General features: G+C 36.2%; 1 protein-coding gene across 4 annotated transcripts; it reads right to left on the bottom strand.

The window, feature by feature from the left end:
• Positions 1-462: 462 nt before the first annotated feature.
• Positions 463-6,864, bottom strand: LOC147613860 (type IV inositol polyphosphate 5-phosphatase 9-like). 4 transcript variants are annotated; one of them, XR_015263275.1, is made up of 11 exons: positions 5,939-6,864; positions 5,693-5,813; positions 5,383-5,482; positions 5,005-5,109; positions 4,102-4,582; positions 3,579-3,772; positions 2,985-3,093; positions 2,483-2,631; positions 1,423-1,693; positions 1,116-1,254; positions 463-945 (listed from the first exon to the last, which is right to left on the bottom strand). XR_015263275.1 is itself a non-coding variant. In XM_086781833.1 (11 exons), exons 1-10 carry the CDS (start codon positions 5,975-5,977, stop codon positions 1,161-1,163), a joined length of 1,659 nt encoding a protein of 552 aa, XP_086637959.1. In that variant the 5' UTR covers positions 5,978-6,864; the 3' UTR covers positions 463-945; positions 1,116-1,160. The 4 variants fall into 4 exon arrangements, 2 of the variants coding, with proteins under 2 accessions (XP_086637959.1, XP_086637960.1); XM_086781833.1 differs by having other exon boundaries at positions 1,116-1,250; XM_086781834.1 differs by lacking the exon at positions 463-945 and adding an exon at positions 1,001-1,023 and having other exon boundaries at positions 1,116-1,250.
• Between the last annotated feature and the right edge of the window lie 7,259 nt (positions 6,865-14,123).

The raw sequence follows: 14,123 nt of genomic DNA, 5'->3' as shown, positions 1-14,123 counted from the left end.
TAAGGGATGCCCTCCTCTCCCACATTCCCGATCAAAATGGGCAAGGCAGGAGTTGAGCACATTTCATGCTTGGGAATGGGGGGAGGAAGGAATAGTCATGCATCGATGCCCCACTAAATGGTGAGGTGAGAGCTGAGCCCATTCCATGCTTGGGAATGGGGGAAGGAAGGAGCTGGTTTTTTCATTTTTAAGTTATAACTTTTTGATGTTCAAGAGGTAGTGTGAATTTTAATTGCACTTCTTGATTGAAGAGCTTGCCATTGGATATAAAAATCTAGCCTATCTCTACACTATTATTCTCACTATTCTTGCCCTTGCTGCCACAACATTCACCCAACATCGTATCACCCACATATCACTCTATGTGGCCATCTCATTTTGCATGGGACAAAAGTGTACAAGGGGGAATAGACAATTGCAGCAGTAGAAGCGGGCCCCCACTAGTGCTTTGCAAGGTATTAATTGGTTATAAATTTACAATTGAATTTGATCGGTAAAATAAATGAGTTACAACTTTTAGCTACTAGAAATAGGGAATACAAGATAGGGGCATGATGAGTACCAAATTTAAGTCACCATTCATGTTAGTTTGGGGTCAAGATTCGAACCCGAATCCTCTCAAAAGGGTCAATATTCGAACCCGAATCTTGTTTTTGAGAACCAAGAGGATACACCAACCTGACATGACACACACACACACACACACACCCAATGTTGGCTATACAACACACACACCCCAATGTTGGCTACACCAACTCAGTTTGACCAACTCGACCCAACAACACATGCACCCAATGTTTGCCAACTTAATCCTCACCATGGCATCTTGAGAATGTTATAAGTGATCACAGCTCCATGTTGAATATATGGGCGTTTGTCCATGGCATTCCCTATATTGTACATTGTACACATACTATACTTGGTGGTTGTAATTAACCCTCAATACTGCATAGAGAAAGAGGTTTAATTAGCTCTTAATAATGCATAGAAAACGGTTTAAGTGGTTGTAATTAGCCCTCAATACTGCATAGAAAACGGTTTAATTGGTGCGTTTCTATGAGATGAGCATTAATTAATAATATGTATAAAATTATGAATCAGTCATTGAGGCTTACCTTAATCTCATCTTGGCTGCTAATTAATCGAGTGGTCTTCTCCAATTAAACAAGATTAGATACAATGAACTCAAACTCTTGATGATTTAGAGTGCATGCAGTCGCAGTCCCAGCGGTTCGCACATTATACAGTACCTGTCTAAAATAAAACAAGAAAATTTAGGGAAAAAAAACACAGAGATTTGATGATTAAAATCTCCAAACCGATTTTTTTTTCTGGGGTAAAAATCGAAACAGGAGATAACCCAAAACGTTTTTTTTTTCCAAAATAAATAAAGATGGATTTATGGGGCATTATTGTAATTACATGGCCACCTCCGCCGCCGCCAGCTCCGCCCAAATTGATCTCTGCAAGCTTTGCTGGGAGGATTTCTTCCACTTCTAGCTTTGTGATCGAGAAGGGATCATTACTATTATTTTTGATTAAATCATTGATTAAACGACGGCCAGGCTTTCTCAGCATTTCAGCTTCCGCCATGAACACAGCTCCCACCGGGCGATGGTCCGAATGCCTTGATTCAGAGCGTGTGTATGAGAGTTGCTTCAGTCCCTTGCCATACCACAATATGCGATCGCACCTGAAAATTGAATGATCAGCGACATAATCATGTTATTAATCTGCTAATCTGGCTCGATTGCGTAATCAAAACTCGGTTTAATTTACTAGCATTTTGTCTGCAGTAGCTGTAGTATATGCTGAGCGCATCCACAGAGCATAAAAAAAGAAAAAAACCACGATCACTTAAACCGTGTTTGAGCTAAATTTCATTGAAACTTGATGCTGTCGCAGTTAACATATTTTGATAATACAGCGTAAATTTATACATATTTTAAATAACACATTTACAAATATTTTAAGAACAAAAAAAATAATAATCAAAATAGCAACATAATCACACTTGTGAATTATCAGCATCAAAGCACTATAATATATTAAATGAGGGAATTGATATCTAAAAAGAAGTTTTAATTTCGACCTACAATAATTAGTATCTCAAGTAAAATCACACAAATTAATACTAAGAAAATCAGATAATGCTAAAACAACTTGCATTAGGATTATGGCTGGTAAAATCACAGAAAAGCTAGTCTTAATCTAGCAGAAATTTCACTAAAAGAATGCCTTATCAGAATGCTCACTACAAAAATCACATTAACCTTGGATGATGGGATTAAAGATGTTATTAACTCTAGATTGAGCTATAACAACTACAATTAGCCTTGTTTAGAGCCTTAACCTTAGGTTTCCACCAAAGGATAGTAATTCTACCCTCTTTATTCAATTATCTGAATTAGTTGTCACAACATCAGTTGAATTAGATTATTCTAGGTGATTAAGGAAAGGATTAAATTTCTCACACGCTTACCATGCAGGGGCACGTTTTTTGGCGCCCTCTTTTGCATGCACCATGGAGTAAAGATCAGAGTTGACTGTGTATTTGTAAGTTGGGGCAAAGGAAATGGGCCCTTCATGCCACCCTTCGAACACACGTCCGAACCCTTGTTCATATTTGAGCTAGAAAAACCATTATCCACAAAACACAGATTAATCACATCATTAGTCTCATAATGTGGGTTTAAGAGAATGCCAATTAGCTTAATTAAAATTTTGGAAGACCCTTTTGCGAAATTCTATAACAATTAAATTTCGTTTATCATGGATTATCAAGCAAATCATGAGATTTGTGAAATTAGTTATGGTATTTTTTTTGACGCTTATCATAAACCAATGTATCAAACCATGATCAGTTTTAGATCATCAACCAATATTTATCTCATCCAAGAAAATCATGAGGTTTGTGCTAATCATAGACCTAATTAGCAAATCATGAGGTTTTGATTATAAGCCAACATTTATATTTTAATTACCTGGTCTTTTTTTAGAAGACTTTCCCAATCCTTGTTGCCTACAAGTAATTTGAGCTCCTCACAAGGGAGAGATACTCTATAGTTGAGATCTCCAAACCAGATGATCCGACTGTAATCAATAATTGTGCATAGAACAACCCAGCATTAGATTAGTCAAATCACCCAAAAATGGCTGATTTATATGCAATATTATAGCAACCCAATACATTAATTATTAAGATTCATTCAATCTGTAGCAGTTAGTCTTAAGTATTTGATATAACACCACATATGCAAGTAAAAATAAAGACATGTTTGAAAACTTTAGTATATCACATGAATTAATATGCAGAGGATCACTAATTTGTGTTAACACAAATGATATAAATTAAGGTAAAGGATTAATCACATATAAGAACGAGTTAATGATATAAATTAAGGTAAAGGATTAATCACATAGAACGAGTTAATGATATAAATTAAGGTAAAGGATTAATCACATACTAAGGTAGGGGATTAATCGAAAAGGTAGAATAATACGAACGAACTAGAGGATTATTTAGTCAAATTAAATGAGGAGTTAAGGGAGAGCATTCGGTAATGTAAGCTGCATACTCATGGGCTAAGATTGTTTCCGGCAAGTTGAGGTCAGCCAGCTTCCTGGAGCGACGGAATTTGGTACGCCGGAGGATTTCGGTGGCGTCGGAGTTCCGGCGTACGGCATCGCCGGATCTGTCTCCGGACTTCAAATGGCTGCATATGAAGCAGAAATTCGTCTCGTGGAGCGATAAGCTCACTGAAATTGAACCCTGCAGTGAATTAAACATTCGCTCAATAAACTCCAATACACACACATCAATTAACCTCAATTAAGCTGCAGCATCCTATAATCACTACAGAATAATCACAATTTACAATCCACTTAATTTTTCCGCATTCATCCCCATTAAGGTAAGCCTAAATGATAAATTAACCACCTTGTTTCCAAGCCAACTCACTAATTAGCTAGGCATATTAATTAAGCTATAAAAAAGGTACATTAATTAAGCTGCAGCATCCTTTAATTGAAGAATAAAGCTACTCAATGTTTTCCTCAATAAATCCGGATTAAAGTAAACCCAAATGATGGATTAATCACCTTGTTTCCAAGACGACCCATGATGCCACAACCCACAGTAGAAACCTCCACAGCCTTGACATGGCGGATGAGATCTTGTTTAACCCATACTGATATAAACAGTCCCACCATCTGTTTATTGGCAATTCTGATGTAAGTACCAGCTTGCTTAGCAGATCCTGATTTAATTACAGAGGATGATGTTGAGCTAATCCTAGAATTAGCAGGTGATGAAATCCTCTTAATGAGATTATTTTCATCTGCAAAGGAATGTCTGGTGGTGTGGGCATCAATCTCTTCATAGCATTGTTGTAGAATGTCATCATATGATGGGGAAGAAGGTGCAGTGAAGCTCCTTCTTGCGTTAAGCTCATAACTCCTGCTTGAATATGAGAATTCATCCAATGTTGCTCTTATTAGTGCATCCCATTTGCTTGCTGAAACCCCACGATCCTCATTGCCGAGTACATTTCCGGCGTTTAGAGGAACGATCTCTTGGAATCTGCAGTAATCATAAAAACATGAATTAATGTACAACAGGAAGCTGACATACAGTTAGCACAAAATTATAAGTAACGATATATAATCTTATGTAATTATATGTAATTATGTGAAAATTTGGCAGTATATTTTAGCCTTTAAAATGTTGAGAGAATCCCTTATAATCTCAAGTGATTTTGGCAGTGCATGATAAGCCATACCTCACTTCTAATAACATGTGTCAAACTTTATAAATGTGTGTTCATGGTAGAGATTTCTCCTGACAAAGTAAATTTAATTTGAAGCCTTCAAGCTGTGTAAATTATAACAGGATATGGCTTACATAATGTTTATCTTGACTGCAGCCTAGCTTTACAGTGTATTAATAGCATTAATGTGTACTAATTTCCACATAATCATGTAAAACCCTATAATCCCACTCACCCGATCACATAGATGTCTGCTGGCTCTTGAGAGCCCAGCCATTCATGCATGATCCATTCATTTGTAGGAGCTTTGCCGGCCACATTCCAAGTGCCCACAAACAGCCTTCACAATTAGATAATGAGCCTAATTATTAGTCCCTAATCCAACAAAGAGACACACTTAACTTAGGTTGATTAAGAAAATGAGCCTAATTATTAGTCCCTAATCCAACAAAGAGACACACTTAACTTAGGTTGATTAAGAAAACTCCAGACAATCCAAAACACAGCTTTTCCTATGTTCATTCTAGAAATATATAATTCAGAAACCAACGTCATATTAATTTCTCACATTTTTTTAAATACATAAATGGTTCAACTTGTGATCATTCCATACCTCAATTGTTGTGTTTCTAAATTGTAGTTAGTTGATAATGCGCTGGTTGACTTTCCAAACAACAAATCGCCCAATGGAGAGTTGATCTCAGCATCATAATCTGATAATTAAAACAAGATTATCAACGACAAGATGGTATACCCAGAAGAGTAATTTTGCCTTAAATCTACGATCTAGTGTATAGACTAAACCTAATCCAGGTATAAACACTGAATTTTAAATACCAAGCTTATGAATGAATTATCAGCTCTCCTCTTGGCTCTAATCATGCAGAGATCAATTAATTCATAGCTTGCTAATTTAGATATACCTGCAAGATTAACATCGTCGACTAACCCACTACTGCCTTGATCCGACGAATCAGCAGCAAATCGCTCAGTCCTAATTCTTCTCAACTGAACCCATCTTTTTGTGACGCCCCACAGAGACCTCTACAAAGCATAGAAAAGGATTGAAATTTTCTGTATAATTCATAGCTAGAAACATCAGAATTTCGAAAACATGATTCTTGTTAAGAACATCAAATTGAATTAAAATTAAGCTGGTAAAAGCTTACCCGGCCGTTAATAATATATTTGCTGTGGGGAGTCCGCATGTTGCTAGATCATTCATGGATTAGTTGCCAGAAGAGGGCGGATGGGAGGGGGCTATAACTAATTGAGAGGCTAATGATCATGCAAGCCTATTAATGTAGGGAAATGGAGAAGATTAATTGTACTTAGGCGATGTTTAATTCAATGGCAACCTCTTAATAAGCGCAGCGAATTAGTATGCGATTTTTATTCTCTCTTCTTCTTCTTCTTTTGGTCAGAGCATGGGGATGAGGTGGTGTGCAGAAACCAAAAGCAAAAGGATGGAATTATATGAGGGGGTGTTCGGAGACATGAAAGAGAAAAAAGCTGTGCTTTCTTTTATCTTTTCAGCTCCCTGTAACAGAAGTTAATCATTTGGTTGTCTCTCTTGAGTGGAAAGAAGCCCTCTCAGCGTAGCATTTAATCTATCCCAAATCTAGATCTGAATTATAAGCCTAAACAATATGCTAATTAAGCCTTCTGGATCTACCTAATTAATCTACATCTGTTTTAAGTACCTAAACAATATGTTGTTTTAGCCATTAATGGATTAATGTGTACTTAACATCAATTCAAATCAATGGAGTTTCCACTTGAGATGATTGAATTTAAGATAATCTGCATGTTGTGGCACTTGAAATGATCGGATTGAGGGAACCCTAACTGGCTTGAAATAGAAGGGGAAGATTAGCTGAGCAATTAGTGTAAATGATGCAATTAGGGAGGGGCTAGAGGGGAGAAGAATGCATGCAAGTGGTACTAAAACATGCAATTAGGGAGGGAGAGAGGAGAAGAAAGCATGCAAACACGACAAGCACGCACAAATGTGGGGGGGGGGGGGGGGGGGGGGTGGGATGCAAATTGGCTAATAAGGTAACATGGGTGTCACCCTTCCAATAAGCTCCTAGCTAGCTTGCTTGCTTGCAAATGGAATGATTTAAGTGCATAGTGGCAAGTGGCTATTTTTAAAAAATAAAAAAATCTTGCCCCCACAAAAAATCTTGCCCCCACAAAATAGGAGCAAGCTTTTATTTTGATACTTAATATAAATTTCTTTGCATTAAAAAAAAAATAGGAGCAAGCAAAGAAGTGATGGCTTGATTAAGTTATCAGTTATCACACTCTAGTGATCACCTAAGGGTAAGTTCCTATAGAGCATGAAGGAGTCTTGCCACTGGTGGTGATGAGAGTAAATTTGAATGAATAAGGACAAACACCGAAAATCACATGCATAAGGAGGCATATTATACAAAAGAGAGAAGATTTTGACATGTTAACCTTTCTGTTTAACAAAGGAGAGAAGGTTTTTGACATGTCAAGACTTTTCTTTAACAATTTGTGGCATTTTAAACCCTTCATTATAAGTGCCCTTCGTTATAAGGGGACCTGTGTTCAACGACATTCGTGGTGGTGGTGAGAGAAAATCGAACGAAAAAAAGACAAGTAAAGAAAAACATGTGTCGAGGAAGGCATATAATGCACAAAAGAAAAAAGAATTTGACACACCACTATCGTTTTGCTAGGGCTGGTTCAAAATACCACCAGCAGGCTACTACACCATGTGAATATGCCCAAGGTTGGTTCAAACTACTACCAGTGGGCCACAACACAACCACCTGTGGTTGTTTTGAACCTCTGTGGGAACAAGCAATGAGAGTTTATTAAATTAATGTGCAATGATTCAATTCAACATATAGCAATAATATTAGGACCAATTTATTAGTACCTGAATATTAAAGTAATAATACTAGTACCAAAATATCATAAAATAACATGAATATAACTAACTTATTAGTACGATTAGTATCATTATGCATAGTGAAAAGGATGGAGAAACTTGAATGTGTAGACTTGCAAGTTGGGGTGGTTGACTTAGAGGTTGGAATGGATGTGTGTGCATGCAGCTCACAAAGACATGACAACAAATGTCATGACTTATGACTAGGCTTTCATTTGGGACGATTGTTGTTGTGCCCGTTTTTGGCTATTTTGGTGTCAAATACATGGTGTTTTCTCAGGCGCCCATAATGTAAATTGCAGAAATACCTGGTTTGGACATGTGCTTGTTAGTTTTGAAAGGGAAGGGTGCGGTGTTTGTAAAAAAGGGCATGCGGGGCCCTGAGAGGAGTCCTCTCATCGACTAGGAATTAGTTGCGAACATTTTTAAAGAAAGAAAGGGAAGGGTGTGCGTGTGAGAAGGCTGCTTGTGAGGTTGGAGAAACCTTGTGCACGAAGTTGAGGTGGCAAGAGAGAGAGATGGTGACAATTGGTTATGGAGTTGTATAGTGAAGAACAATTAGGAGGAGTTGCATGGTGGAGGCTAATAAAAGGGAGCAATTATAAAAATGGATTAAAATAATAGGGGGGGTTCCCGCGTTGTGGGGGGGGGTGTGTGTGGGGGGGGGCCCCGCGAGAGGGAGGCTTGGTGGGCGGGCCACGGTGGGGCCCTCGTGGACACCCCACACCCGACATCTACAGCGTGCAGTGAGTGTGAGAGGCTATGGATCCAAGCGCACTGTTCACTGCAGCCCCGGCAAGAAACGCTTTTAAAAAAGCAGCGTGCATGCGTGTGTGTGTCTCTCTCTCTCTTCTTCTCTCTGCCTGCGCAGTGTGCACTCTCCCCTCCTCCAGTCCTATAGAAGGCTTTGCTAGAAGCTGTAGCATTCCCGGTAGGCATGCAATCGGGCGGTGGTGGTTTAATTGTATCGCCGCTGCTTTCAGTGCTCGTGTTGGTTGCTGTCGCGGCGACAGGCGCCCATCACCATATGATCCAGTAGAGCTTCGTTTGGCGTGCCGCCCCCGCGCGTGCGCATTTGCCCCCTGCAGCCGCCCTCCCCCTGCTCGCTCCAGCCACAGCTATCCTTGCCGACTCAGCGGGGTTAACCTGCTTCATAATTAGCTCATAATTAGCTCATAATCCAATAATCTTGTGCCTTCCTTTCAAATGATGCCCGCCCATTCCTACACCCATCTAGATTTGGAGGTGATACTTCAGGTGCACCACTCTCCACAATGCATGTGTAGAACAGCCATGTGGCCATTTGTAAAGTAATATATTTTTGGTAATGTATTTTCTATTACTAAGAGAGAGAGAGAGTATATTGACATCCACATAGGCCAAATATGACCTATGGCACCATATATATATATATATATATACATATACACACACACACATATATATATATATATATATATAGAGAGAGAGAGAGAGAGAGAGAGAGAGAGAGAGTATGTTGACCTGCACATAGGCCAAATATGACCTATCGCACCAAATACATATATACATACATACATATATATATATGTATATATGTATATATGTATTTGGTGCGATAGGTCATATTTGGCCTATGTGGAGGTCAATATACTCTCTCTCTCTCTCTCTATATTTGGCCTCACATGTGTTCAAGAAATAACTTGAAACAAAAATAGGCCTACTCATAAGTACTACTCAACATGTGTAGCATTGAGATCTAGAGGGGGTGGGGGGTGTGCATGCATACCTATGTGTGTGTGTGCAGGCATGCATACATATGTTTGTGTGTGCACACATGCATACGTGCATGCGTATGTGTGTATGTTTGTGCACACACCGAGAGAGAGAGAGAGAGAGAGAGAGAGAGAGAGAGAGAGAGATTTTCATGTGCATCCACACACATGGATTTTCACTAGTATGTTCTTAAATAAATATCAACAATAATATATAAATCAAATACAATTTTGAACTTAAGAGTGAATCCTTTTTTATTTCTAATGGTGGTGAAAATTTGACCAAAGTTCACTAGTAGTACAAATAATTGTCCTTCAAGTATAAATTGAGTTGTATTTGAGACCACCCTTCCAATGAAGGGTGAAGGCTAAAGTCCCCTTAGAATTTGAGAATAGAGATTCAACATTTGAACAAAAACCTTTTTTAAACCAAATAATAAACTAGAAAGTATAATTAGTTTTTAGCTACCCATAATGGTGCTTCTTGTTGTAAGAGAAGGAGAGAAAGGGAAAGGAGGGACGGTGGGTGGGGAGTACAGTGCATGAAGACCCTATATATCATGTCTATTGAAAAAACCCTCCATTTTACCGATTTAAATTCATCCCTTTTTAAAACTTTCCAATAAAGAACTACCTTCTCGTAGAAAATTCATGGATTTTTTCACTTTTCAATTAACAAACCCCCTTCATGTACGTACACATTTTCTACAAGTCCAACCACTTCTATTATGCTTTCTTATATATTCCTACTTTAATTCCCAAAGACATGTTAAGAATACTATTTAATGGGAAAATCAATGTATATAAATAATAGTAGGGTTAATGTCCAATTAGATTTAAATACATTAAACATAGGCTTTTGTATTACTTTATACATCCATGAATAAATCCCTTTGAAATGTGAATATGTAGATCCACACATGAACCCCCATTTTTGGTTCCTTTGTCATATCCATTAAACATAGGTCTAAAAATGATTCTCAATTTCAAGGGTACCCACATGGATATCACATATATCTAGCAAAGTCACACCAATATTAGTGCAGTTCAAAATTCAAAAAACAAAAATGGGGAAAACTATGTATTCTTGCTTGTTCTTTTTTGTCTTACCAATGCGATTTTAACATTGAATGTATCTATCTTATTATGTGTGGTCTTACAAATGAGGCTTTAACATTGTCAAATGTATCTATCTTATTATGTGTGGTCTTTGCAAGTCATGACCTATCAAAGTATAATCTTAGCAAGGCTACATTCACCAATATAAATCACATCTAAACATTAACTTTAGTATCTATCATTCATGGAAACATAATATGCATCTAGATATGACTAAGGGGGCTACAAAAATCTTGAATTCAACTATAGAATGAACTAATGAAACATCATAGATTTTTGTTTTTGTATTACTTTGTTAAATTTTTTATATCATCTTTGTATTATACTGTAAATGTTTGTTGTATAAATTTTTATTAACAAAACTTTAAGTTTTACTGATGGTAATATTGAAACACACACTTAAGTGCATGAATTGAATCTACTCCTTGTTATTTTCATTGTAAGAGGGTCATAAACGCAATAGTTATTGCATGTGAGATGATTAGCATGATTTATTAAATGAAATATTTTCTAGAGAAACTACCAAGACATTATTATTATTGTTTGTGAATTCTTCAACCCCATCATATTACATTCAAGGAATATTAATAAGAAAACATAACTTCTAAAATAACCCAATCATGTAGCTATATCTAAAATATCAAACCACTCACAACATGCCACATGAATAAATGGCATAAAGAAGCTTCTCTCTTTGATCATATTTTAGTTTTCATGTATGCTTTGAGTTAGTCCTTTGAAATAAAACAATTCATTCTTTTAAAAATGTGGATGTAACCTTTTTGATCTTTTGTGTCTCTATTTTGTCCACATTTCTTGTATGGATAGTCTGTCAACTATAAAGTAATATAGTTTGTGAGTTAATCTTCATTATACTATTTGAATACAATAACACAAGCTAGTATACATATTGGATATTTTTTATGATCATTAGATCTTTATCTTCATTTATTAAGGCTTATCAATAACTTTGTTATCATTTATCATGCATCTAAATGAGACATGTTTTATCCGGATTCAATGTGCTAAGTACAAGGGAAAGGCTATTCCTATATTAAATATATATATTTTTGTGATACATATAATTTTTGACATGGTGATAAACCATAGCATATGGTAGCATATAGTACATGATATGGTGATACACCATAACATATGCTAGCATACAGTTCACTATTTCATCATAGTAAAATTCAGTATCCTCGAAGCCAATAATACATATATTGATAGAAGGCTTTGCGTTATCATGCCACATTTGATCATGTTCTCTAAAATTTAGCTCATAACATATCTTGTCAATTGCTAAAGCATGGAAATATGAATTAAATCTTATATTTCTACTTGCATAATGGATTAGTAATTTCGTATGCACATAGCATATTATTTTAAGCCTTTGAAAATTTGTGAAGTTTTAGCATATAGTTTGAGACATATTCAAAAACATTAATCAAATGCATGGGAATATACCTATTGATGCTAATGTTAGTATCATTTTCTATATAGTGAATGATATATGCTACGTATTTGAACTTGTATGCTTGTATCTACATAATGTTTCTTAAAGCATCACTTAATTTTAGACAATAGTATCATGAAGCATATAGTTTTTAACATAATTGAGATGCTTTAGTGATGTAATCAATATGACACAATTTTGATTGGTCATAACGTTTAAAGCTGTCAAGGACCTATGTTACTATCATGAATTAAAATTTAAAAAATAATATTCCAAAGACTTTGTAAGAACTTTGATTATAAATTAAGGTTTCATATAAAAATTTATATTAAATGATTTTTCAATTTCAACAAATATTATCTTCTTTGATACTATGTTTCTCTAGAGTTACAATGATTATTTTTTATAATTTTTGATGGACCATTTTAATATTAATAAATTAAAGGTGGATATTAATAATGTCATAAAGATATGAGTAGAAGCTTTACAAGAGATCCTAAGATTTTTATGAAAATAAAGGAGAAAGGATTAATACAATGTAGTGCTAATGTGATAATTTTCATGAGGCAATGATGATTACAATCTCAATGAGGTCAATTAAGCTATACTCAATCACACACTTCTTAGTAAAACAATCATGCACTTTATGATAGAATAATGTATGCTAATCATGTCTAAAAGGATTACTTATTTCCCCTACAAAGTTTTTTTTTGGTTAAAAACATATCTAGTTGGGTGAACTTCATGTATTTTACCATTTATAAATGTGACCACTTATAGGAACATAAGCCACTATTATAATAACCGAGGGGTTTTTATTAACAAACATCTTTTCCATAGTTATGCATCACTAGTAGAGACGAAGGTGTAGTACACTATTAAAGTGGGGCTAGATGAAGCCTAATGTGGTCCACTAGCCATGCATGTTCCTCCCCATATCTCCTTGTTTGGCTAGATAAAGCCTAAGATGGTTCGTAGTAGCCATGCATGTTCCTTCCCATCTCTCCTTGTGGCCACCAAGTGAATAAAGGTTATGTTTTTATTTCTAATTATTGTGGGTTTTTTTTAAAGTTTTTGTAAGTCTTTTTATTTATTTTTGAATAAAAACTTGGACTTGTTCAACCTACTCAATATTTCTAGCACCAAGATAAATTTTATATTTTGTGTGAAAAACACGCAATTACATGTAGATCTCTTTATTTCCAAAAAAGAGATACACTTTCCTATTAAACTCTTTTATGTCACAATGGATGCTGGAGTGTAGACCAAGGTAGCAACACCCACATCATAAGGTAGCAACACCCACATCATAAGGTAGCAACACCCACATCATAAGGCTAACCTATTTGGGAATCTCTAGATCTATGGCTATTTTTAGCTCCTTGAAGAATTTCATATGGATGCATCAACAAGCAAGGAAAAATAGAGAGAAGCACACCACTCAAAGTAGATTGACAAGAATGAGTGAATTACAAGTGACATGACATGATAAGGACATGACAAGGTCACTTACACACACTCATAAGAGTGTATACACATGTTCGTGAGAAAAAACCTCCTAAAGGAGGGAAAAAGTACCCTAGCCCATTAGTAGCCTATGTCCACACATCAATACTATATAAATGCCTATAGTGATGATGTAAAAATATGTATGGATCATATGACTGATCAATCCATATTGAATGGCAATAATAAGCCCAAAGATTTGTGAAAAGCTTCAAACTTCTCTTGTAAGAGAGCTTTCGTAAACATATCTACCATATTGTCGTGTCTAGAGATATAAGCCAGGCTATTATCTCCTGCAATGAGCATCTCCTTGACATAATGATAATGCACCTCAATGCATTTTTATGCGAGCATGAAACATTGGGTTCCTTAACAAACACCCATTGTCAGTGATGATGGATGTGGAGACTAGAGTCCAAGACCAAGAGGTTTGCCAAAAGATGTATAATCCATACACACTCCACAGTCATCACTATAAAAGCTACCCTATACTCAGTTTCATAGCTCAAAATGGCAACTATCAATTGCTTCTTACTGAGGCATGATATACATGAATCACCAAGATCACGTCTTGCCTAATAATCGGAATCAATGAA

Source organism: Cibotium barometz, chromosome 43, assembly GCF_041138505.1.
Source record: "Cibotium barometz isolate CiBa-2024 chromosome 43, ASM4113850v1, whole genome shotgun sequence".
NCBI classification, from domain to species: Eukaryota; Viridiplantae; Streptophyta; class Polypodiopsida; order Cyatheales; family Cibotiaceae; genus Cibotium; species Cibotium barometz.
The sequence above is the reverse complement of the archived record's forward strand: the minus strand, read 5'-3'. Positions and strand labels throughout refer to the sequence as shown.

Excerpts from the sequence above, each read along its gene's own strand:
- LOC147613860 (XM_086781833.1), bottom strand. The coding sequence starts at position 5,977 with ATGCGGACTCCCCACAGCAAATATATTATTAACGGCCGG. Across the intron at positions 5,483-5,692 it reads CGACGATGTTAATCTTGCAG|ATTATGATGCTGAGATCAAC; the intron begins GTATATCTAAAT and ends TTTAATTATCAG. Across the intron at positions 3,094-3,578 it reads GAAACAATCTTAGCCCATGA|TCGGATCATCTGGTTTGGAG; the intron begins GTATGCAGCTTA and ends TATTGATTACAG.